This window comes from Ochotona princeps, chromosome 2 (genome assembly GCF_030435755.1).
Source record: "Ochotona princeps isolate mOchPri1 chromosome 2, mOchPri1.hap1, whole genome shotgun sequence".
Taxonomy (NCBI): domain Eukaryota; kingdom Metazoa; phylum Chordata; class Mammalia; order Lagomorpha; family Ochotonidae; genus Ochotona; species Ochotona princeps.
Window position 1 is genome coordinate 103,939,952 of NC_080833.1, and position 22,082 is coordinate 103,962,033.

General features: G+C 49.0%; 2 protein-coding genes across 7 annotated transcripts; one reads left to right on the forward strand and one right to left on the reverse strand.

The window, feature by feature from the left end:
- Positions 1-1,757: 1,757 nt before the first annotated feature.
- On the reverse strand, positions 1,758-5,046 carry ANKRD34A (ankyrin repeat domain 34A). 2 transcript variants are annotated; one of them, XM_058660167.1, is made up of 3 exons: positions 4,756-5,046; positions 4,589-4,652; positions 1,758-4,214 (listed from the first exon to the last, which is right to left on the reverse strand). In XM_058660167.1, the coding sequence occupies exon 3, from the start codon at positions 4,096-4,098 to the stop codon at positions 2,593-2,595; it is 1,506 nt and encodes a 501-aa protein (XP_058516150.1). In that variant the 5' UTR covers positions 4,099-4,214; positions 4,589-4,652; positions 4,756-5,046; the 3' UTR covers positions 1,758-2,592. The 2 variants fall into 2 exon arrangements, with proteins under 2 accessions (XP_058516150.1, XP_058516149.1); XM_058660166.1 differs by lacking the exon at positions 4,589-4,652.
- On the forward strand, positions 3,776-21,357 carry POLR3GL (RNA polymerase III subunit GL). 5 transcript variants are annotated; one of them, XM_058660168.1, is made up of 8 exons: positions 3,790-3,912; positions 18,022-18,189; positions 18,500-18,629; positions 19,322-19,390; positions 19,673-19,729; positions 19,936-20,009; positions 20,144-20,248; positions 20,871-21,357. In XM_058660168.1, exons 2-8 carry the CDS (start codon positions 18,064-18,066, stop codon positions 20,955-20,957), a joined length of 648 nt encoding a protein of 215 aa, XP_058516151.1. In that variant the 5' UTR covers positions 3,790-3,912; positions 18,022-18,063; the 3' UTR covers positions 20,958-21,357. The 5 variants fall into 5 exon arrangements, with proteins under 5 accessions (XP_058516154.1, XP_058516151.1, XP_058516153.1 ...); XM_004581828.3 differs by lacking the exon at positions 3,790-3,912 and adding an exon at positions 7,010-7,119; XM_058660169.1 differs by lacking the exon at positions 3,790-3,912 and adding an exon at positions 7,571-8,035.
- Positions 21,358-22,082: the final 725 nt, after the last annotated feature.

Sequence of the window (22,082 nt, forward strand, 5' to 3'; positions counted from 1 at the left end):
AGACCCCATTTGGACCACTCGGGGAGTGAACCGGTGGGTGGAAGAGCTTTCTCTCACCTTCTCTCCATACATCTGATCTGCCTTTCCAATAAAAAATAATTTAAAAAAAATGATGCTCAGAAGACTATGTAAATGACCCAAAGTTAAGTAGTTAGGGTATGGCAAGGGGAGGTTCAAAATGTGTCTGTGTGTGTGTGTGTGTTTTAAGATTTATTAATTTAACTGAAAGAGAAGAATGCCCGTGTTTCCACCCATTGGTTCACTTTTCAAATTCTCCAAATGGGCAGGATTGGCCAGCTAAAGAGTGAAGCTGACAGCTCACTGCAGGACTCCCAGTGTGGGTGGCAGGAACCGCTGTAGTTACCCATCATAGCCGCCTCCCAGGTTCTGCACTGGTAGAAAACTGGAGTGAGGAGCCAGAGTTAGGTGTCAAGCCTAGGCACTCCAATATGGGATGCATGTGTCCTACCTGCAAGTCTGAGCACTGCCCAACGCAGGCGTTATGATTTCCCACATTTTCATGTTTCGCTATGCCATATTGTGTAATTTTCTGATTCCACTGAGGGAGTTACAGAGTGGAATGGATGGCTCACTTTACTTCCCTTTTGAGAGACAGATATAAACAGAAATCCAACAAACTGAGAAATCTACAGAACAGATTAAGAAAGACTGAAATCCTTGAATCTCTCTGTCTCTGTAACACACACACACACACACATCAGTTGACCACTGTGCCATTTGTGTGGTTGTAGTAGGTGCCCCCCCCATCTCTCCAATAGTAGTTTAGAAATCAAGGATAGAGAAATAGGGTCACAAGTAGAAGAAAATGGATGAAATCCACCTGATGAAATACAATTGGGCCCCAAATAAAAATTATGAATAGTCAAGAAATAGGAAGTTTGAAAAAGGAACAGTTCATCTACTGGAACATTTTTGTTGATGGTGTAGGGAAGGAACTGTTGGTAGGAATCTTCAAAGAGATTAAGAATGGCTTTGACGGTTCCCACGGTTACCAGAGGAGGGCGGAGCTTGCTTCCAGCCCAGTAGGACATTCAGACCTAAGGCTACAACCCCGGAAGGGATGGAATTCTGGCACCCCTTCAGGCAACTGCTGCACCAATGAAGGACACAAAACAATATTTCGCAGCAAATAAGGTCCAAAGCAACCCCGCTTCAGCCTCCATGTCAAGGAGGATTTAAAACTCCTCAGTACATCTTTTCCAGGCTTTGCTTTCCTCTGTAGCTCCCTGGTTCACGCCTGACTTTCTGTTATGGGGAAGGGAAGCCTGTGACCAAGGTTCCCTGGAATAAATGCCATCTAAATCCTTTTCTGTATGTGGCTGATGTGTTCCTTCCCTGGTGGTCAGCGAATCTAACAGGTTTGTTGTGGGCTGTAAATGGGTTGTGATTTAGTGGGTCTTTGCGATCATTTAAGGAGTGAATCATGGATGAAAGAGTCTCTGTAAAGTAAAATAAATAGATCTTTAAAAAACAATAATAAAGAATGGAGACAGGAAAGACTGCAGCAAATGAAAGCCCATCAAATGCCTTAAGACCTTCAGGGCACAGGATATTCTTGCCTTTCCCCCCTACTATCACAGTTAGTTGGACTCCTGGAGAGAAGGTAGCTGAAATCTGTAACTACCCCCGCTAGATGATTACAGCTATAAATTAGAATCACCCTCCCTCCCCACTCCTAATTTCTCACTCCTCATTCCCCATGCCTCCAGGCAGAAGTGACAAAACAAAGACTTCCAAACACATTTATTTGATAAGTCAAGTGGAGAGAGGTGTTATTTAGGGTTCCTCCCCACTTCTATCTGTGGGGGGTGTTCATAAGCTCAGACAGACAGAAGAGCAGCTTAGAGCCCATGACCCACCACCCCCTGGGAAAATGAGTCAACCTGTTAGTGGTGGCTGGGGGAAGAACAGGGTGGGAATAAAAGCAGGAAGTTGAGAAGTCAAGCTGAGAGTAGGAGGGCAGCAGTAGTATTGAGGGGGCAGGGACTGGCTGCAGGAACGCCCAAGAATGAAAAGATATCCTGCAAGGTGAGTGGGGCTGAAACAGGGTGTGAACATAGGGCCAGGTCTGCAGAGGCAGGACCTGTAGCACTAAGTGGTGTATTCATGAAGAGAGTCCAGTGTGCAGAATCATGAGAGGCTGTGTTGTACGGCATACATGGAAAGCACGGACTTGCTTCAGCAGGAGGGCAAAAATACAGACAATGACCCACAAAGTAAGATTCCCCCACTGTTTCTGAACAGATGCTTGGGACCCAGTGGTCCTCTGTGTTTATTAGTGTGTTGTGCCTGTGGGTGCACAAACAATCCCTTGTGCATGTGAAATGTTCAGGCATGAGTGCATGTGTCTATACATTCGGTAAATACAGAGTGCTTGCCTTTCCCTGCTAATAAGATTCCTGTGCTTGTGGACACATCACGTTGACCCATATGTGCGTGCACCGCGCCGTGAGCACATGCAGAAGATCGCTATGTCTGTGGCATAAGTGTATCTGTGTGCGTGTGTAAGCCGATCCACCTGTCCCATCAAGTTCCCTGCTGCCCACCCTCCCTTGGCTCCTCTCAGACCTCTCAACGCCCTGGTTCCCCTGGCCCACCTAAACTCTGGAAACCCCCTAGCAGGCGTATCTGCTCAGTCTGCATGGAGTGGCGTCTCACCAACTTGCGCTTGGTCCTGGGAGAGCCTGGCGCCCCCGCTTGGGGAGGAGCAGGTAGGGAAGGCGCCCGGCCCCCGGGTTGGGGACGGATGTCGGGGATGGGAGGGTGGGGACTGACGTTGAGTGGAGGCAGGAAACCTGGGCGTGTTTGCGAGATGTGGTCCAGGAGCAACGTCCCCGAGCCCCTGCGCTCCAGCAGCCCGGGACTCCGCCTCCGTCCGCTCAGCGGAGAGACGGCTCCCGGCAGACTCTCCTGGGACTGGCGCGGGGAAGGAGCCGAGGCGGCTGGAGGGAAGGCCAGCGGGGAGGCGCTGTACCGGCGACGCTCCAAGGCCAGACGGCTGCACTCAGGCGAGTCGGTGCAAAAGTGTCCGGGGGTGTCGAGCTCCAACGACTCCATACGGCTCAGTTTCTGTCTCAATCCTGAAGGGGGACCAGGCTCCTGAGTCTCAGGCGCTGTGTTTCGGCGGGAGAGAGGACCCCCGCCCGTCACTTTCTCCACCCAAGGGGGCGGATCCTCCGGGCCTTCCGTGCTGTGACGTCGGGAAAGACGAGGTCGGCCGCTCAGGGTCAGGCCATTGAATTCGGCGGTCAAGCGCTCGATCCCCGGTCTCCCTTCGGCAGGTGGAACCGGTTGTGGAGGGGCCACGAGGCCCCAGGGCTCGGAGTTGAGCCTCTTTAGTGGTTTCGGGGGGTGACGAGGTGGTTTGGGGAGCGGCTCTGAAGGGGAAGGGTCATCGAGGGGCTTAGGAAGAGGGAATTCAAATACGTCCCGTTTCTCCTCCTCCTCCTGGGCGCGAGGGGATAACAACCCACGCCCTCCTCCTCTTTCTCCTCCTCCTCCAGCAGTCTGAAGCTGTATTTCTGAAGGCGATGTGCAGACCCCGGGGCTGGGTGGGGCGGGAGCAGGATCCTCCACCCCCGGGGACGGTGGAGAATTGAGATATTGACGCGTCTTCTTGGTGCCCGAGGGCGAGGTGTCAGTGGTGATGATGATGACTTCTGTGCCCTTGGCCTTGCAGGCGTCCAACAGCGTGGCAAGGGTCTCCCGGTCCCCACGGTCCAGGGCGTGGACCAGCGCAGAGGCGCCCGCGTGATCTCTGACGGAGGGGTCTGCGCCGTGCGCAAGAAGCAGCGAAGCCACCGCGGCGCCCCCACCTCCGGCGCAAGCATGCATGAGAGCCGTGCGCCCTAGGCGGTCTGCGATGTTGGGGTCCGCGCCTTGCTCCAGGAGGTAGCGTACCATGCGCGCCTTGTTTTGGGGGTCGTCGTAGCGGGCCCGGCAGGCCGCCATTAGCGCAGTCTCCCCCTGGGCATCACCCTCGTTCACGTAGGCGCCCCCTTCCAGAAGCAAACGGGCCAAGCGCAGCTTACCCTGACCCACAGCCCGAAGCAGAGCGTGGCCCTCGGTGTGCAGCATAGCTGCGGCTGGAGCGAGGGCACTGATGGAGCCGGGACTGGGACCTGCTGAAGATGGCTAGGGGCCTGGGGGTGGAGGTTGACGGAGGCCTGGGGTCTCAGTGATGAAGCTGAACCCTACAAGAAAGAGATGGCTCTTATGGACGGATTCAGCAAGGAAACGGAGGCAGCGGTGGGGGGCATCCGGTGTGAGGCAGTACACGGTCCTTCCTCTAACTCATGCCTTTTAGCTTTCTCTCACCGCCCCCCCCCCACCCAGCGCATGCCAGAGGAGGTGGGAAGGGTGCACCCGCACTGAAGGATGAGCGCGCGTGCAAAATACGTACGTGCACGCGCAAGGAGATCCGTGCCCCCACCCTCACCCCACGGCTTATCAGACCTCTCCAGCACCCCCCTTTTCTTATCCACACTTGGAATTCCCCTTTCTAGAATGCTGAACGCCGCCCACCCACACACATGCTTCCATACAAACACATATCCCCATTCCTAACCTCTTTTAGGTTGCCACAGCCCCCAAAAATGGGTAAGGGGAGGGAAGCAGCTTGCGTTTGGGACCTAAAACGGGTGGAGGGAGAATTGGGGGTTTCTTCTGCTCCTGCTATGTTCCCCGTCACTCCTTGCTCTTTCCCCCTCCCAGGCTATGTGCCCTAATAGATACCTGGATATCCGCAGAGTCTCTGCAGGGCCGGGATTGAGGCCGGGTCCACCGGGCAGCCAGGGTGGCGGAGCCAGGTTCTCAGGGGCCCACATGGCGTTGGGGCGGGGGGACCCGGGTTCCCTTGGAGTCAGTATCTGCGCCGGATCCTGGTCCCTCCTCCCGGTGCGCCCCGGGCACAGCGCCGGCTCGGAGGAGAGAAGCTGGGGGGGGGGGGGAGGGAATGGGGGCGGAGCTCTCCTGGGCTATTTTTAGCCCTGTTTCTTCGGGTGGGGGCGTCTGGCACCAAACCGCTCCCCCACTCATGCACGCATAAACCCTGAAAAACCTAGAGGCTCCAATCCTGCCTTCCCTTTCTTAGCTGACCTTCCCCAAACCTCAATAAACCTAAGTGTCGCTTTCGGAATGACTCCGAGACCCAGACAGGGACCATCCAAATTCTTGGCGGAATTTCAGCAGATCTCCATCCACCCCCACCCTCCTCTACTTGGTTTGCTTATATGCTCTGTGCGCCAGACTTAACCTGTCACACACCGCACACGACACACTCTGCAGAGGGGTGTAGACAGGCGATTGGGATCCGCAGTGGGGGGGGGGGGGGGGGCGTATGTAGGTAGGCAGTCAGACCGGAGATCAGAGCACTACCTCACCTCGACCAAAAGGGAATCCACTGCACAGAGAAATCTGGACCTGAGCTCCTTTAGATGATCTGAGGAAGGTAGTTAGTTGCCTGGGGTCTAGGGGCATTCCCAGATGCTTCCTTCCCATAATCTTGGGAGGAGAAAGCTAGGCAGGGAAAGGAGGAACCAACCAACACACCCTGTCATTGTATTTCTTTACTCTCTTGCTTAGACTCATTAATTTCCCGTCTTGCTTGAAGGGATCTGTTCTAATTGCTCCTGGTCTTTTCTTTCTGTCACTACCCACCCCTCTTGCTGTCTGCTTCTCCTTGCCACCTGCCCTGTCTCCATGGTTACCATAGTTTCCATCTGCATATTTTAGGAATGAATTTCTGTCCAGCTGGAAGGTACCATGGGGAGTGGGGGGATAAGGGAAGAATGCTAAGGATTTGGGATATGTACTTAGGATTCAGAGATAATTTAGAGGCTGGAGGCCCCCTGACCCAGGAATCTAAAAACAACATTCCTGGGGCCCAAGATATGGTCCAGAGGGTTACAGAGAGTTAGGCAAAGGCTGTGATGCCAGCATCCTATGTGACTGTTGGTTCAAGTCCTGGCTGCTTCACTGCCATGGGAAAGCAGTGTAAGTCACTCACAGGTGGGACCTGGGTAGAATTCCTGGCTCCTGATTTCAGTCTAGCCCAGCCCTGGCTGCTATGGCTCTCTCTCTTTTAAATAAAAAAACTTTCTTTTTTTAAAGTAACATCTCTAGGCAAGGAGAAGAGAACTATTTGCAGGGAAAGTATCCATTTTTACCAGTTTTTGGATGCCACCTATGTGCCAAGTTTTACCTACATATTGTCAATCCTCATAGCAATTCCAGAAGATAAGAGCTACTATCACTGGCTATGAGGAAACCAAGAGGGGGGTGGTTAAGCAAGTTCTCTCAGATTCACAGGTATGCTTTGGTCCTTACCCAAAGACTGGTCGCTTTATCTGCTCCTCGTCTAGAGGCCGTTTTCTCTGACTTCCAGGATGTCCTTGTTGGCTAACTCCTATATTTCATCTCCCAACCCACAACTCCTTTCTGTTTCTGTTTCTTGAGAAAGTAGCACTTACCCTTCCACCCTGACCCCCTTTACTACGGGACTTGGAGCAGCTACAGTCAGTGGAAAACACAGAAACCCTATTCACCCATGCCCAGTCCTTCTTTCCCCCAAATCCACTCCCCACTTTTCTCACAGACATGGCAACAGCCCACAGAACATCAACGGTGCTGGAGGGAGGCAGTGCAGAACTGAAGGAGAGGTTGTAGTAATGGAGAAGTCACCAAAAAGTCTGATCCCTAAAAAGCAGCTTTCATTAGGGATTCCTCTCATTGCAGGGGCTCCCCCTTTTTTGGCCTCTCCTTGGAGGCATCCTCAACAGAGATCTAAGCGTCTTCAGGTACCGCCTGCGAACCTCTTCGCCAGCCAGAGGCTCCTCCATCTGGGGTGAAGTCACAAATCACTGACCCCTGGTGGCGCACCCAGCCTCCCAAGCCTCGCTGCCCGCTGGTCCCCCAGCTCGCTCCTCTGCAGCCGGGCTTTAAGTGGGCGGACCTCGCTCCTCCGCGTCTCCTAGATTGGCTGGGAGAACCGCCAATGAGGAGCTGTGGGGGGCGGGCCTAGGACGCCACCGGCAGGAGGAAGTAGAGCAAAATTCAAGTTGGCGGCGGCGTGGGCTTCGCCTGGGGTAGGGGCAGCAGGTAAGGTTCTGACCCGGTGGCTGCGACCGGGTTCGAGTTATCACTCCCCGGCTAGTTGAAGCGGGCCAGGCTACAGGGTGGACAAGGCTTTCCGGCAGCTGTTGGCTGAGCCCCCTCCGGCTTCCTCCCCGCGCTTCCCGTTGCTGTATTGATTGTAAACCAGAGAACCCTAGTTCTCTATTGCGTATCAGCAAGATTCGTATTAAAACAGAAAGTGGGAAGGAGTCACCCTGTTAGCTCAGACTCTTTGCTGTGACATCAACTGGCCCATATCTGTTAATGTTATCCCACAGTCTGTAAGCTTCCCAGACTACTGCTACCTGCCAAGACTCAGCTGGAATGCTACCGTCTACCTGTAGCTGTTCTGGAACGCACATCTTGCAGAGTTGAGCATTCTCCATTTTATGCATGCTTTCTAGGAGAGCACTTAGTAGACATTCTCATTTTTAATATTTCTGTCCTTCTTAGAACGTAAGATTTTGGAGGGCAGTTCTAATATTTAATACATAGTGCCCAATAAACATTCATTGCGTGTGACTGATTTGCAGGAACCTGCCCTCTGGTGAGAGAGGCAGAATTTAAACTCCTAACTTAATTAAGGATCATGAAAAGACGATTGTAATTAGAGCTGTTTCATTAGCGGTTTGTAATATAGCAGTTTTGTAATTGTCCTCTTGATCCAGAGAAGAAAGTGCGAGAATTGGGATGACAAAGAAGGCCTTAGGAATCGGGATGTCTCTTTTGCCAAGAAATAATGTATTTATTCGCTTGTTCATTCAACAAACATATGTTGAGCACCTAGAGTGTGACAAACACACTGCTAGACAATGAGGCTTGCAGTAATCAGGAGTCCTAACCATGCACCCCTCCTCGAACAGGTCAGCCAATTGTTACCCAACTTTTCTGCACGTCTTTGGTAAGACAACTCCCTGTTCATTCCAATAGGTATTTCCATTTTTTGGACAATTGTTCAAATGTTCTAAATGAAAAATAGGTAACTCAATGAAATGCATTCCAGGCTTTCATTAAAAAAGAGATCTACCCTGGTTGTATTCCTTTAGTAAAAGGCGAAAGATTTATACAATCTGAAGAGAAACCAGAGTATCCTGGTTGTATTCCTAAAAAAAAAAAAATCTGATTTTGATTATAGAAGTGGTAGACATTTATTCAAGAAAATATGGGAAAAAATAAAGATTTAAGAAAAGCACCTACAGTTTTTAAAAAAGATTTATTTATTTTTATTGGGAAGGCAGGTATACAGAGAGGAGGAGAGACAGAGAGGAAGATCTTCCAGCCAATGATTCACTTCCTGAGTGACCGCAATGGTAGTGCTGCACCAATCCAAAGCCAGGAGCCAGGAGCTTCTTCCAGGTCTCCCACGCGGGTGCAGGGTCCTAAGGCTTTGGGCCATCCTCGACTACTTTCCCAGGCCACAAGCAGGGAGCTGGATGGGAAACAGGGCTGCTGGAATTAGAACTGGTGCCCATAAGAGATCCTGGTGTGTTCAAGGTGAGGACTTTAGCCGCTAGGCTCCCGCACCAGGCCCAACACCTACAGTTTAGTGATTGTGTTATAGTGATAATATTTTGCTGCGTGTGCTTTCAGATTCTTTTTCTCTGTGTATATATACAAGTGTGTGTGGCAAACAAAGGTAAGGCCATAAAATAAATGCAATTTTTATTATATCTTCTGCCAGTATGTATTATAAACATTTTTCTGACTTTAAATATTATTTGAAGTCATAATTTTGTAGCTATAGTGTAGGCTAAAATAGATGTTTAATTTTTTTTAGCCATTCATTTGTTGTTGGGCAGAATTTTTCTACTACAAATAACTTTGTGATGAACATATTGTACTTCTTTCTCTGACCATATGGATGATGATTTCTTGTGAGTATATTTTAAAAATGAGATTATTGGATTAAGCTTCTAAATGTTTAAAAGGTTGTTGATTCTAGTGATCAAATTGCTCCTTTTAAAGATTTTATTTATAGTCTTTGTGTGAGGCATGAAAAAGCATGTCTGAAAAATAACTCATGATAGGGCCCAGCGCAGTAGCCTAGTCCTCACCTTGCACATGTCAAGATTCCCATATGGGCACTGAGATCCCATATGGGCACCTGTTCTAACCCTGTTTCCCATCCAGCTCCCTGCTTGAGGCCTGGGAAAGCAGTCCAGGACATTCCAAAGCCTTAGGACCCTGCATCCGCATGGGAGACCCAGAGGAAGTTCCCGGTTCCTGGCTTCGGATCAGCTCAGCACCAGCCGTTGCGGCTCACTTGGGGAGTGAATCATCAGACAGAAGATTTTCGTCTCTGTCTCTCCTCCTCTCTGTATATCTGACTTTCCAATAAAAATAAATACATCTTTAAAAAAACTTACTATAACCTGATTATTATTTCAGTATTTGTCAACTTGGCAGGGTGAAGTGTGGTTGTATTGGTCATTCTTTTATCAACTGCCCATTCAGGTCCTTTGCCCAGTTTTTTCTGTAGTGGTGGTGTTTTACAGTTTGGATTTGGGCTGACATGTTGCATAGCGGTTAAAATGGCTGTGTTGCCTATCAGAGGGCCTCAGATGATGCCTAGCTCTGGCATCCTGCTAGTCCACACCCTGGGAGGCAGATATTATTGCCATCCATCCATGTGGGAGACCTAGTTGGAGTTCCTGGCTCCTGGCTCTCAACATCTACCAGTCTCCAGTGATGAGCATCTAAGCAGCGACTCAACAAATGAGAGCTCTTTGCTTCTCAAATAACTAAAATTTTAGCCAGTTAGCCTTTCAAAGATGTATTAATTTGAAAGGTAGAGCTACACACAGAGATGGAGAGAGAAGGAGAGAGAGAGACAAAGAGAGAGAAATAGATCTTCCAAGTGCTGGTTCACTCCCCAGATGGCCAGAACAGCCAGAGCTGGGCCAAGCTGAAGGCATGAGTCAGGAGCTTCATCCTGGTTTCCCACATGGATGGCAAAGGCCTCGTTGCTCTCCTTTTCCTAGGCACTTGAGCAGGGAGCTGAATCAGAGGTGGAGCAGCTGGGACTTGATACACACTATAGCTTTACCTGTGAAGCCACAGCACCAGCCCCTCATAGAAATATTAAAAAAAAAACTTTGGATTTCCTTGAGTTCTAGATTGATAAGAATGTTAATTTACTGCCTTTTTATTACAAATAAAGCAAATTACGAGTGCCTCTGGCCTCTGCCCCTGGGTACACCCCTTTAGGGATCTCTCCCAGTCCCGTGGCTGAGATGTCATCTCTACACCAATGACTCTCCCAGAACGTGGGCACCATCGATACCCCACGGATGCCACAGTTTTTTTTTTTTTTTTTTTTTTTAATATTCATTTATTCATTAATTACATTGCATTACATGACACAATTTCATAGGTACTGGGATTCCCCCCCCTTCACCCCAAACCCTTCCCCCATCATGAATTCCTTCACCTTGATGCATAACCACAGCTCAAGTTCCGTTGAGATTCCCTAATTAAAAGTTTACACCATACAGAGTCCAGCATCCCACTTGTCCAGTTCAAGTTCAACCGCCTCTTAGGGAGGCCCTCTCAGGTTTGTAGGCAGAGCCAGCAGAGCGTCACCTCGATCAATCAGAAGCACCAACATATCATCAGCAACAGTCCAGGTATGATGAGGCTGGTGCAGAGTCCACTGATTGGCATAGTCCGTCTTAGGGTTTCCCCTTGTCCAGTTTTCCGCTGCAAGCATAAAGCTGAGGTGGTTGATTCATCTACTCCATTTTCCATCTTTTTTTGATTAATGCTTTGATTCCTCCATTTTGTTCAGGGGAATCTCCCTAAAAAAAACTTTGAGGCATTCCCAGTCCAGGCTCCTACATGTACTACTAGTAAGCACAGTGCCCGCCACCGTCCATCACTCCGATCAGCTGATGGTTTTAACCCCTGGGTTGGTTCTCTTCTGAGCCCCGACCTCTATTGGAACCAATGAGTATCGCATCTCTCCCCGGCTCTGCCCATCACACTCTTGTCCCTCACCTAAACCAGTGGGAGGAGTGCTGGTCGGGTGTTGCATTCCCTGCTAGCACAGGCCATTTCACCTTGGCATTTTGTGTTTTGTACTGTTTTTTTTTTTTTTTTTTTTTTTTTTTATCGCAACCAAACCCGGCCAGGCCCCCACACAGTTTCAGCACTTGGGCTTGCCAGTGGATGACGTGAACCGACTCAGCCTGGTCTGCCCCAACCCGAGCCAAGTGTATTCCAGTGGGTCACATTCCAAAGCCTCTTCTGGGTTATTTACCTCCATGCTTCTTGCGTTTATTTGTAGAGTCAGTGTCCTGTCAGAGGATCTGTTCAGGTTCCTCCCTCCGACTCCTTCATGGTGTCGGGCTTCACGCATTCCAGCAGGTCCTTCGGCCAGCACCGCTCTTCAATCCATTCTGGTTCCTGCTGTTGAGAGTTTCAGCCCAGCCACGGCTCGTCCATACCCACGCATATCTCATATATGGCTCAGATGGGGTTGAGGCCTAGCCGAGCCCGTCCAACGTCTATCCTGGTCCTCCAGAGCACCAAACTGTGCTGTGGTCTAATCCGGCATGGTGCGTCAAAGCCGAATTGATATTTGTGCCAAGGGATTACAACTGTGACCCGACCAGAACTCAGCCTCCCTCCAGTTCCTGTGCCCCTTAGTGGTAGGCTCCACGCAGCCAAGGCCTCCACCACGCTCTCCAACCAGGCCTGTTGCCAGCCAGTGTTAACTATGCCAGAGGTTGCTCTGGTCAGCCCAGAGCGTCCTATAGACTGTCATGCCTCCTGCATAGACTCCACCGGCCCTTCTAAACCGTCCAATGGGGTCAGAGTGTCAGGGCATTGGTCCACGTATGCCTTACACATTCTAGCCCCGAGTATGGTTCTTGAATGCCAGTCAGTGTCATAGTAATGCCTTCTGTGACCCCTCTGCTGATCCCTCATCCTATCAGGTAATGGGGCATCCTGCTGGAAAAGCCCGGAATTTTGCCTTTTAAGTGAGCTGATGTTGGTGATCGGCACTATAAAGTGACTACAGGTTCTTCAGAGGAAGATTAAATGCCTTTGAAAAGCTTAAGGACTAATACATATTCTCAGAGTACTGTGGGTTCAGCACGGAGCGTCTCATGCAGCATATCAGAGAAACCAAATTCCAGAACTTCCTGGCCGGGCGGCCAGCAGGCGAAGCCTGGCGCCAAATGGCGCACTGGCCGCCCGAGAGCCTCGCACCCCATGTACCTGCGCAGGTGGTGGAAAGCTTGGCTGTGTTAGGCTGGAGATGCCACAGTTTTGTCCCTTTTGCTTCCTATTATGTCGCTAGCACCCAACACAACGGTTTGATGTGTAATAAACATTCAGTAAATATTTGTTGGATGACTTAAAGTAATAATATTATTGTTACTATTATTAATCCCACTTTAAAGATAAGTAAATAGGCTTGAAGAAGAATAGTCAGAGGCAATAGGAAATGATGGAACTGGGACTCAAATCCATGTTCTTAACCACCAAAATGCTGTTTTCCTTAATGTACTTGCTAGTGTTTTTCTGTATGGTTTATCGAGACCAGCCTCTTGGGAACTTCTGGCACAGTCAGAGGCATGCACACTTGGGAAGCAAAGTTCTGGCTGAATGTGGGAGAAGGTGCTTGTTAAGGAGGAGCAGGCTGGGTCCAGGGGACCTTAGACATCTTCAAGAATTTAGACTCAGTCACGATCTTAAACAGCTCAGACTTGTAAATTCCTCAGCTAAGAGGAAATGAGTAGTTTATAGTTTCCCAACCACTAGTTTAATTTATTGCCTGGATGCTATAACATTTTGTCCTTTTCCTCTGTATCCTTGGGTTACTTATTTTAATATCTGGAAATGAAATTAGAGTTGTCTGACCTCAAACTCCATGGAACATGGCCCCCCCATTTTTTTGGCTATTAGAACTGTATTTGGGGCCAGGCTTGATTGTCTAATCCTCCACCTTGCAAGTGCCAGGTCCTAAGGCTTTGGGCCATCCCTTGCTGCTTTTCCACACCATAAACAGGGAGCTGGATGGGAAGTGAAGCAGCTGGGACACAAACTGGCACCACGAAGGGATCCCTGCACTTGCAGGGGGAGGATTTAGCTATTAAGTCAATGTACATACAGTGTGCACCCTTTATGAACAACTTTTACATTTGTATGTTTTTTTTTAAAGATTTTTTTTTATTATTATTATTGGAAAGCCAGATATACAGAGAGGAGGAGAGAAAGAGAGGAAAATCTTCCATCCGATGTTTCACTCCCCAAGTGAGCCGCAATGGGCCGGTACGCGCCAATCTGATGCCGGGACCAGGGACCTCTTCCGGGTCTCCCACGCGAGTGCAGGGTCCCAAAGCTTTGGGCCGTCCTCGACTGCTTTCCCAGGCCACAAGCAGGGAGCTGGATGGGAAGTGGAGCTGCCGGGACTAGAACCGGCGCCCATATGGGGTCCCAGGGCTTTCAAGGCGAGGACTTTAGCCGCTAGGCCACTGCTGCCGGATCCTGTATGTATTTTTTTAACAAACTAATTTATCTTCTACAATTATTTTAAAATTATTTTTTTAAAGGTTTATATATTTTTATTGGAAAGTCAGATATATACAGAGAGGAAGAGAGATCTTCCATCCGTTGGTTCACTCCCCAAGCTGCCGCATGGCTGGAGCTTAGCCAATCCGAAGCCAGGAGCCAGGAGTTCTTCTCTGGGTCTCCCATGTGGGTGCAGAGTCCCAAGGCTTTGGGATGTCCTTGACTGCTTTCCCAGGCCACAAGCAGGGAGCTGGATGGGAAGTGGGGCTGCGGGGATTAGAACCGGCGCTCATATGGGATCCCAGCGCATTCAAGGCGAGGATTTTAATTACTACGCTATCGCACTGGGCCCTAAAATATTTTTTTCTTACAAACTAGTTATTGGTGGATTTTGACTCATGACTCTTTTCTTTTTGTGCAATGTGGCATTTACTTGTTTTTAATTTTTCTTTTTTTTTAATTTTTATTGGAAAGTCAAATATACAGAGAGGAAAATCTTCTGTGTGATGATTCACTCCCCAAGTGAGCACAACGGCCAGTGCTGCACTGATCCAAAGCCAGGAACCAGGAACTTTTTCTAGGTCTCCCACGCAGGTGCAGGGTCCTAAGGCTTTGGGATGTCCTTGACTGCTTTCCCAGGCCACAAGCAGGGAGCTGGATGGGAAGTGGAGCTGCCGGGATTAGAACTGGCGCCCATATGGGATCCTGGCGCATTCAAGGCAAGGACTTGAGCTGCTAGGCCACGCTGCCAGGCCCATATTTGTTTTTAATTTTTTCAATTTTTTTTTTTGCTTACCGTCCTTTTAAAATTGTTTTCAGAAATTTTTATTGGGCCTGGCACAATGACTAGATTGGCTAATCCTCCCCCTTCAAGCACAAGGATCCTATATAGGTGCTGATCATCTGGCACCTTGCTTGTGCCCTGGGAAGGTAGAGGAGATGGCCCAAGTGCCTGGGCCCCTGCAGCCAGATGGGAGACCTGGAGAAGGTCTTGCCTCCCTGCTTTGTGTTGGCTCAGCTCTGGCCACTGGGGTCATTTGAGGAGTGAACCAGCAAATGAAAGATCTTTCTCTCTGTATCTTCTTCTCTCTGTAAATCTGCCTTTCCAATAATAAATAAATAAATAAATCTTTTAAAAAAATTTATTCATTGAATATTTATGGAGTACATTGTGACATCTCAATACGATAATGTATGCTGATCATATCAGGGTAATTATTATTTCTCTCATCATTTTTGCTGTGTGATTGGAGCCTTGGAGAGCCTTTCTTCTATTTACTCAGGAAAGTCACCCCACTTTCCTATGCAAGATAGTAGCTTATTCCTTCTATCTGTGGATTGGTCTCATTTGTTATTCAATCTTCCTCTGTCCCCTCTTCTTCCCAGCCTCTAGTAACTACAATTCTTTGTTCAGATTCAAGTTTCTTTTCCTTTATTTATTTATTAAAAAGTCTTATTTATTTTTCTTAATTTTTTTCTTTTTATTTTTGGAGATTTATTTATTTTGATTGGAAAGTTAGATTTACAGAGAGAAGGAGAGACAGAGAGGAAGATCTTCTGTCCACTGATTCACTCCCCAAGTGAGCCACAATGGCTGGAGCTGAGCTAATCCAAAGCCAGGAGCCTGGAACCTCTTCTGGGTCTCCCACTCGGGTGCAGTGTCTCAAGGCCTCAACTGCTTTCCCAGGTCACAAGCAGGGAGCTGGAAGGGAAGTGGAGTAGTCAGGATATAAACTGGTGCCCGTATAGGATCCCGGTGTGCAAGGTGAAGACTTTAGCCACTAGGCGACTGTGCTGAGCCCTCACGTTTCTTTTTAAAAATTCACAGATATTATTTTCTGTGTTAGATTTACAGAAAAATTTGACAGATAGTACTGAGAGTTTCCCTCTACTCCCCCATTTTTAAAGAAGATTTATTTATTCTTACTGGAAAGGCAGATTTTACATAGAGAGAAGTAGAGACAGAGAGAGAATATCTTCCCTCCGCTGGTTCACTCCCCAAGTGGCCACAGCTTCCAGAGCTGAGTCAATCTGAAATCAGGAGCTAGGAGCTTTTTCTGGGTCTTTCACGTGGTTTCAGGGACCCAAGGCTTTGAGCCATCCTCCACTATTTTCGCAGGGAGCTGGATGGGAGGTGGAGCAGCCAGCACATGAACTGGTGTCCATATGGAATGTGCCTGTGCTTGCAGGCAGAGGTTTAGCCGGTTGAGCCAGGGTACCTGTTCTCCCCCCCCCCGCCCCTTTTTTTTTTAGATTTATTTGCAAAGAAGAGAGAGCAAATTTTATATGGGCTTCCTGCTTGGGTGCAGGGGACTAAGTATGTAGGTTGTGCTCTACTGCTTTCCCAGGTGCATTAGCAGGGAGCTGGTTTGGAAGTAAAGTAGTTGGGACTGAGCCAGTATCCATGATGCTAGTGTCACGGGTGGTGACATAACATGCAGTGCCACAACACTGACCTTATTTTCTCAATTATATAATATCTTTTTAAAAAATGATGTACCAAGGCCTGGCGTGGTGACCCAGTGGCTTAGGGTCCTCGCCTTGAACGCGCGGGGATACCATATGGGCGGCTCCACTTCCCATCCAGCTCCCTGTTTGTGGCCAAGGAAAGCAGTCGAGGACACCCCAAAGCTTTGGGACTCTGCATGGGAGACCCAGAAGAGGCTCCTGGCTTCGGATTGGCTCAGCTCCAGCCGTTGTGGCTGCTTGGGGAGTGAACCATCAGACGGAAGATCTTCCTCTGTCTCTCCTCCTCTCTCTCTATCCGCCTTCCCAATAAAAATAAATATGATGAATTAAAAAAAATGATGAACCAGTTGCCATGTTATTATGAACTGAAGTCCATGCTTGACTCAGATGTCTTTAATTTGTAACCTGCCCTTCTCATGTTCCAGGGTTCTATCCAGGGTGGTACATTATATGTAAGCTCCTCTGGGCTATGATGGCTTGCTATTTTTCATGGCCTTGAGTGTTGAAGGACAATGGAAGAGACAACATGGGCTGCCCATCCATTGGAATTTGGTGTTTTTCTTGTGATTAGATAGGGATTATGAGTTTAGGGGAGGATGATGACAGAGGTAAAGTGCCATGTCACAAATCATGTCCAGGGTGTATACCGTCAACCTAATTTATGATTTACTGATGTCATCCGGCTGAGGTAGTGTGTGATAACTCCACTACAAAGTTATTGTCCGTCACCCCCGATTTTCCAAAATTGTGTCAGTCCATGTTTAAGAAGTGTGGTGTCCATATGATTATTTGAAATTCATTGTTTGCTTCCCCATGTGTTCATTTGTTCAGTTGTTTACATCAAAGTGGATGAATAAGTATTTATTTTGTACTTTAGGACTGTGCTGCTTTGTTTAATTTGTGGGGTCCATGTTGTTCTGGCTTTGTCGACCAGGAGCTCCTTCAGTTGGCTCTTTACCCCTCCGACATGGCTCTGTATGGCTGTGTGGTTTGGATGCCTTACATTATGGTGCCTTAAAATGCTGCAAACTCTGGTTGTGTATTTTCTGTATAGTCCTGGAATCAACTATTTTTCCAAAGATCCCTGGTTCTTTTCATAGGAGAATGGAATTCAAAACAAGATCTGGGCGCTCATTGCTATTGGGATGCCATTTCTTCGGGTTTCACTTTCGTTGGGTGATTTTCTTGCCCCTCCTGGTTGGCTCAGATTGCTCAGCATTGATGACTAGAGACGAAGGTCAGCAGAGCCTCGACAGGTTGACCTGAGTGGTGTGCATGGCCCTGGGAGAGAATGGGCACCTGTTCCTTAGCAAAAGGCTACCAGAAGCGAATAATGGGCAGTTTACAGAATCTGGTCCTGTCCACTGTTAAGATCCTGAGCTTCTATGTAAGTGACGTTTAAAAAGATCAATTTGATTGTAATGCTGCTTTCCCCTTAGTGATGGTGAGACTGGTGGCATCTCTGTGTCCCCACAGTGCCTGGGCAGGACAACACCTTTTTTATGATAGATACTTAATGTTTCCCTGAAGTGCATTACATTGGATTGGATTGGGCTGGAAGGATGGGAAGAAGAATTCCAAGGCTGTATGTGGCAATGCAGGTAGTAACAGCATCAGACTGTCTTGGGGATGTAGAGAAACTTTGTCCAAGGGTCTACTCACCTGCTCCTTTGTACTATAATTATATTGTATTATAATGATCTGTCCACTTGGGACCATGTCTCATCCATGTTGTATTTTCACAAATACCTTGCCTCTCGCTGTGGTTCTTTAGCCAAAATTTGTTGAATGTTGTGGGCTTTACAAGTCCCAGGGAGAGAAAGTTGAGTGTCATGTACCTGCTTTGCTATCTGTCCAATCTACTGTATTTTTTTTTCTCTTTGTTTCTTTATTTATCAGGTTTTTCTCACTGGATCTCTGAATATCCAGGCCCCCTCCACCATGGCCGGCCGGGGTGGGGGCCGGGGTCGTGGCCGGGGCCAGTTGACCTTCAACATGGAGGCCGTGGGCATTGGGAAGGGGGATGCTTTGCCCCCACCTACCCTGCAGCCTTCTCCACTGTTCCCTGTGAGTGTCTCCCTTCCTTCCCCAGGATTTCCACATGCCCCAGGATGACTGTGTGTGACCCCAAATCCTTGCATTCCTAGAGCCAGGCCCATCAAAACACCATCCTCATCTTGCCCCTCCCTAACTCTGTTGTTCCCCGTCACAAGGGGTGTTACTCCCAGATCCCCTGCTTTCACAGGGCTATGTCAAACCCCTCCCAGCTCTCTTTCGGCCCTCTGTTTAGTGGGAGCATTAGATTAAATTGGGGGTGAGGGGAGGTTTGTACTCCCTCATTTTCTCCCTGAACTAAACGCTGCCCCTGCCTCCTTAGCCCTTGGAGTTCCGGCCAGTGCCCCTGCCCTCAGGAGAGGAAGGGGAGTATGTGCTGGCACTGAAGCAGGAGCTACGAGGGGCCATGAGGCAGCTCCCCTACTTCATCCGGCCAGCTGTCCCCAAGAGAGGTCAGTTGGGGTACCTGTTGTGGCCAGTGTCCATACTCAACACCACAGAGGGCCAGAGAGACACAGGAAATGTGCCGAGCAGATCCTAATTACTTCTGTATCTGCAATGTGTGCCAGTATTTCTGGTTTGTTTTTGAGTCTCACGAAAGCCTTGGAACAGTGGGAAAAATTAAGTATTAAGATCCCATTTTACATGCATAAAGTGGGGGATATATTAAAAAAAAATACCTAACAGTCTGGATATTGCTAAGTAATCAGAAGGAGGCTGGTGCTGGGGCTCCCAGTAGTTAGTGGACTGAAGGGAGCTCAGGGAGACCAAGAGGGCCTGGAGAAGCAGGTGCTATTGTTGGGACAGTGGGTGTTTGTCAGCTGGTGTGGGCTACAGCAGTTCAGTGCAGTGACAACTGGTGCTTTCCTAGATGGGAGACCTGATGTGAACCCCCAAATAAAGAGCTTTACCAAATGCTGGTTTTGTTAGCCAGTATCCTGCCTACAGCACCATACTTCTCAATATAACTGTGGAAGGAAAAAATAAATTGTCAAGAGTTTTGGGTGATGAAATCGCAGATTAGTGCTTAGGTCCCCACTTGGGCTGATGTCCTGGGCTCTGGGTTTGGGACAAAGGGACCCTTGGGAACAGCCCTGTTCTAGGGCTTCTGAAGGGATAAAACTTTGACCCTTGACCCCCTCAGATGTGGAACGTTACTCAGACAAATATCAGATGTCGGGGCCGATTGACAATGCCATTGATTGGAACCCAGGTAGGTGATGGACCCTTTTATCTATTGCTCTTGTTTCAAACTGTCTCATCTAGCCCCTCCATCTATTCAGGATTACAAACAAGAGCCTTAGCTGGGCTCCCAGATACTCTTAGAGTCTGCCTGAAAAACCTCTTAACTAACCCCCACTCCTTGGGAGGTGTCCCCTACAGGCTCTGTGCTGAACAATTTTGTCCCACCCTGTCCTCTCCTTTGAAACCAAGTCATTACTCTTCAGAGCCCCCGGCAGGGTCCTGTTAATATTCACGTTCCTACTGTGCCTAGATTGGCGGCGTCTACCCCGGGAGCTAAAGATCCGAGTGCGGAAGCTACAGAAGGAGCGTGAGTGTTTCTGGAAAAGGGAGGGAGAGGTTCTAGCAGCGATTGGAAGGCCCTCTGCCTTCCCCTACCAGTTCAAGGTCTGTTGCTAGATGCTGGGGTGGCCACGTGGGGGCAGCAGAGTGGCATGTTCTCTCCAGAAGGGTAGGCTGAGGGAGAGAGCCGGGAGGTTTGCTGTCTGATGGTTGACTTCTTGATCCGTCCACCAGGGGCCCCCATTCTACTCCCTAAGAAACCCCCTAAGACCGCAGAAGAGAAAGAGGAAACCATACAGAAACTGGAGGTGAGGGGGAAGTATGTGTAGAGACCTCCTGCACCCCAGATCCAGTTCCTCTCCCTTGGCCCCTGTGTGCTTCAGTTTTTTCTCCCTTCTAAGAGCTGAATTTAAGTCTCTTTTCCTATTCATTTTCACATGAGTCGCTAGAGAAGAAGGAGGAAGAGGTGACTTCAGAGGAAGATGAGGATAAAGAAGAAAAGGAAGAGGAGGAAGAAGAGGAGTATGATGAAGAAGAACATGAAGAGGTGAAGGGAACCTCCTTCTACCTCAGTGCTCCCCAAACTCTGGGACCTCAACTCCTTCTGCCAAGATGTTCTGGGATAGATAGTACCACGGCAGTAGAGGCTTGCTTTGGCCTCAGGTTCCTTGTCTATAAATATTATTACTGGAGAGTCAGATACACAGAGACAGAAAGGAACATCTTCCCTCTGTTGATTCACTCCTCAAGTGGCTGCAATGGCCAGAGCCAAGCTGGTCCGAAGTCAGTAGCCAGGAGCCTCTTGTGGGTCTCCCATGTGGGTGCAGGATCCCAAGAATTTGGGCCATCCTCGACTGCCTTCCCAGGCCACAAGCAGAGAGCTGGATGGGAAGCAGGGCTGCTGGAATTAGAACTGACACCATATGGGATCCTGGCGTGTGCAATGCAAGGACTTTAATCATTAGGCTATCGTGCCGGGACCCTCAGATTCCTTTTCAAAGCAATAACAGGTGGAAGGGCTGTCCTGGGCTTGGAGTGGGAGAGAAGGGACCTGGTGCAGAGGGAACAGGAGGGCTGTCCTGGGCTTGGAGTGGGAGAGGAGGGGCCTGGTACACAGGGAACAGGAAGAATGCCAAGCTCATGGGTGATCTCTACATTTTTTTTTTCAGGAAACTGATTACATCATGTCGTATTTTGACAATGGGGAGGATTTTGGGGGTGACAGTGATGACAACATGGATGAGGCTATATACTGAAGAACAGTCTGGGCCCCCCGATGCTCTGCATCTGTGGTGCAGTCAGTACCTGTGCGTGTGACTTGACTTTGTGCTGATCACCTCTGTCTGGTCCCTGGCGCTAGGAACGGAGAGCAATGCCACACAGCATTCTTTCCTCGCCTTCCCCTGCCTCTGTGTTTGTATCATCTCTGGTGTCTTGAGGAAAAGGGAGAAGACCCATGTCCTCATTGGATGAAGCTTGATAACACAAGGGAAAGAACTGAGCTTGAGAGTTCAGACAGCCGTACACACATGCCCCCAGCCAAGTTAACTACTCTTCCTGGAGGTAACTTGGAAAGGGAGGTGCGGTGGTGGTGGTGGAAGCACCTAGGAGGGCAAACGCCTACTTTATATATTTAATAAAGGAGTTTTATCTGTTTCTCTGTCTTGGATAAGGCGTGGTGGGAGAGGCTGAGTTGTGTCTGGTGTGGACACAAGATGATCGCCGTCTTGCTTTTGTCATTTTGTCCTCACTCCCATGAGCGGACACACGCAGTGCAGCCCTGTCAGCGAATTCGTCTACAGGCTCCTGTGGTGGGAAAATATGCCACCAGCAGCAGACCAGCTGGCGTCTGGGCCTCCGTTTCTCAGGCCGTGGGGCCGTGACTGTGTCTGCTCGCACACGCTAGCAAGGAACATGTCCTCTCTTTCCCACACTTGACCTTCATCTTGTCCTTATTTACCAAGAATGATTACAGCTATTTTTGTGGAGAAAGTTAAGGAAGCCAGGTGTGAGGAGGGAGGCGGGGAGAGGAGTCTACTGCTACTCAGCATTCCTACCCCTCTTCCAGCCTGGAGCTCCTCCCCTCCACCACTTGGAAGAGCGTTTCTGTGCAGAGGGAACCCAGATGCAGTGTTCTGCCCTTGCAAAAGCAGGTGCACACGGAGTTGCAGTTTCTCTTTGGCTTCTTACCTCTGTGGAATGAAGTTAGCCTTTCTCACTGCCTTCTTGGGGGAGGGGAATAGGCAGTTGTTGCTGTACAGGAAGTAAGGCGGGTGGGGAAGACGAGAGTGATTTAGAGACACTCATAGAACTGCGCCCACACGGCTCTCCCTTGGGTGAGGTCACTTCCTTAGGCTCTGATTGGCTTCTAAGGAAACCCT

Bases quoted from the DNA above. Each gene is read 5' to 3' on its own strand.
- ANKRD34A (XM_058660166.1), bottom strand. From the start codon at position 4,098: ATGCTGCACACCGAGGGCCACGCTCTGCTTCGGGCTGTGGGTCAGGGT.
- POLR3GL (XM_058660168.1), top strand. From the start codon at position 18,064: ATGGCCGGCCGGGGTGGGGGCCGGGGTCGTGGCCGGGGCCAGTTGACC. The intron at 18,630-19,321 runs GTCAGTTGGGGT...TGACCCCCTCAG, and splicing joins GCCAGCTGTCCCCAAGAGAG to ATGTGGAACGTTACTCAGAC. The intron at 19,391-19,672 runs GTAGGTGATGGA...TACTGTGCCTAG, and splicing joins TGCCATTGATTGGAACCCAG to ATTGGCGGCGTCTACCCCGG.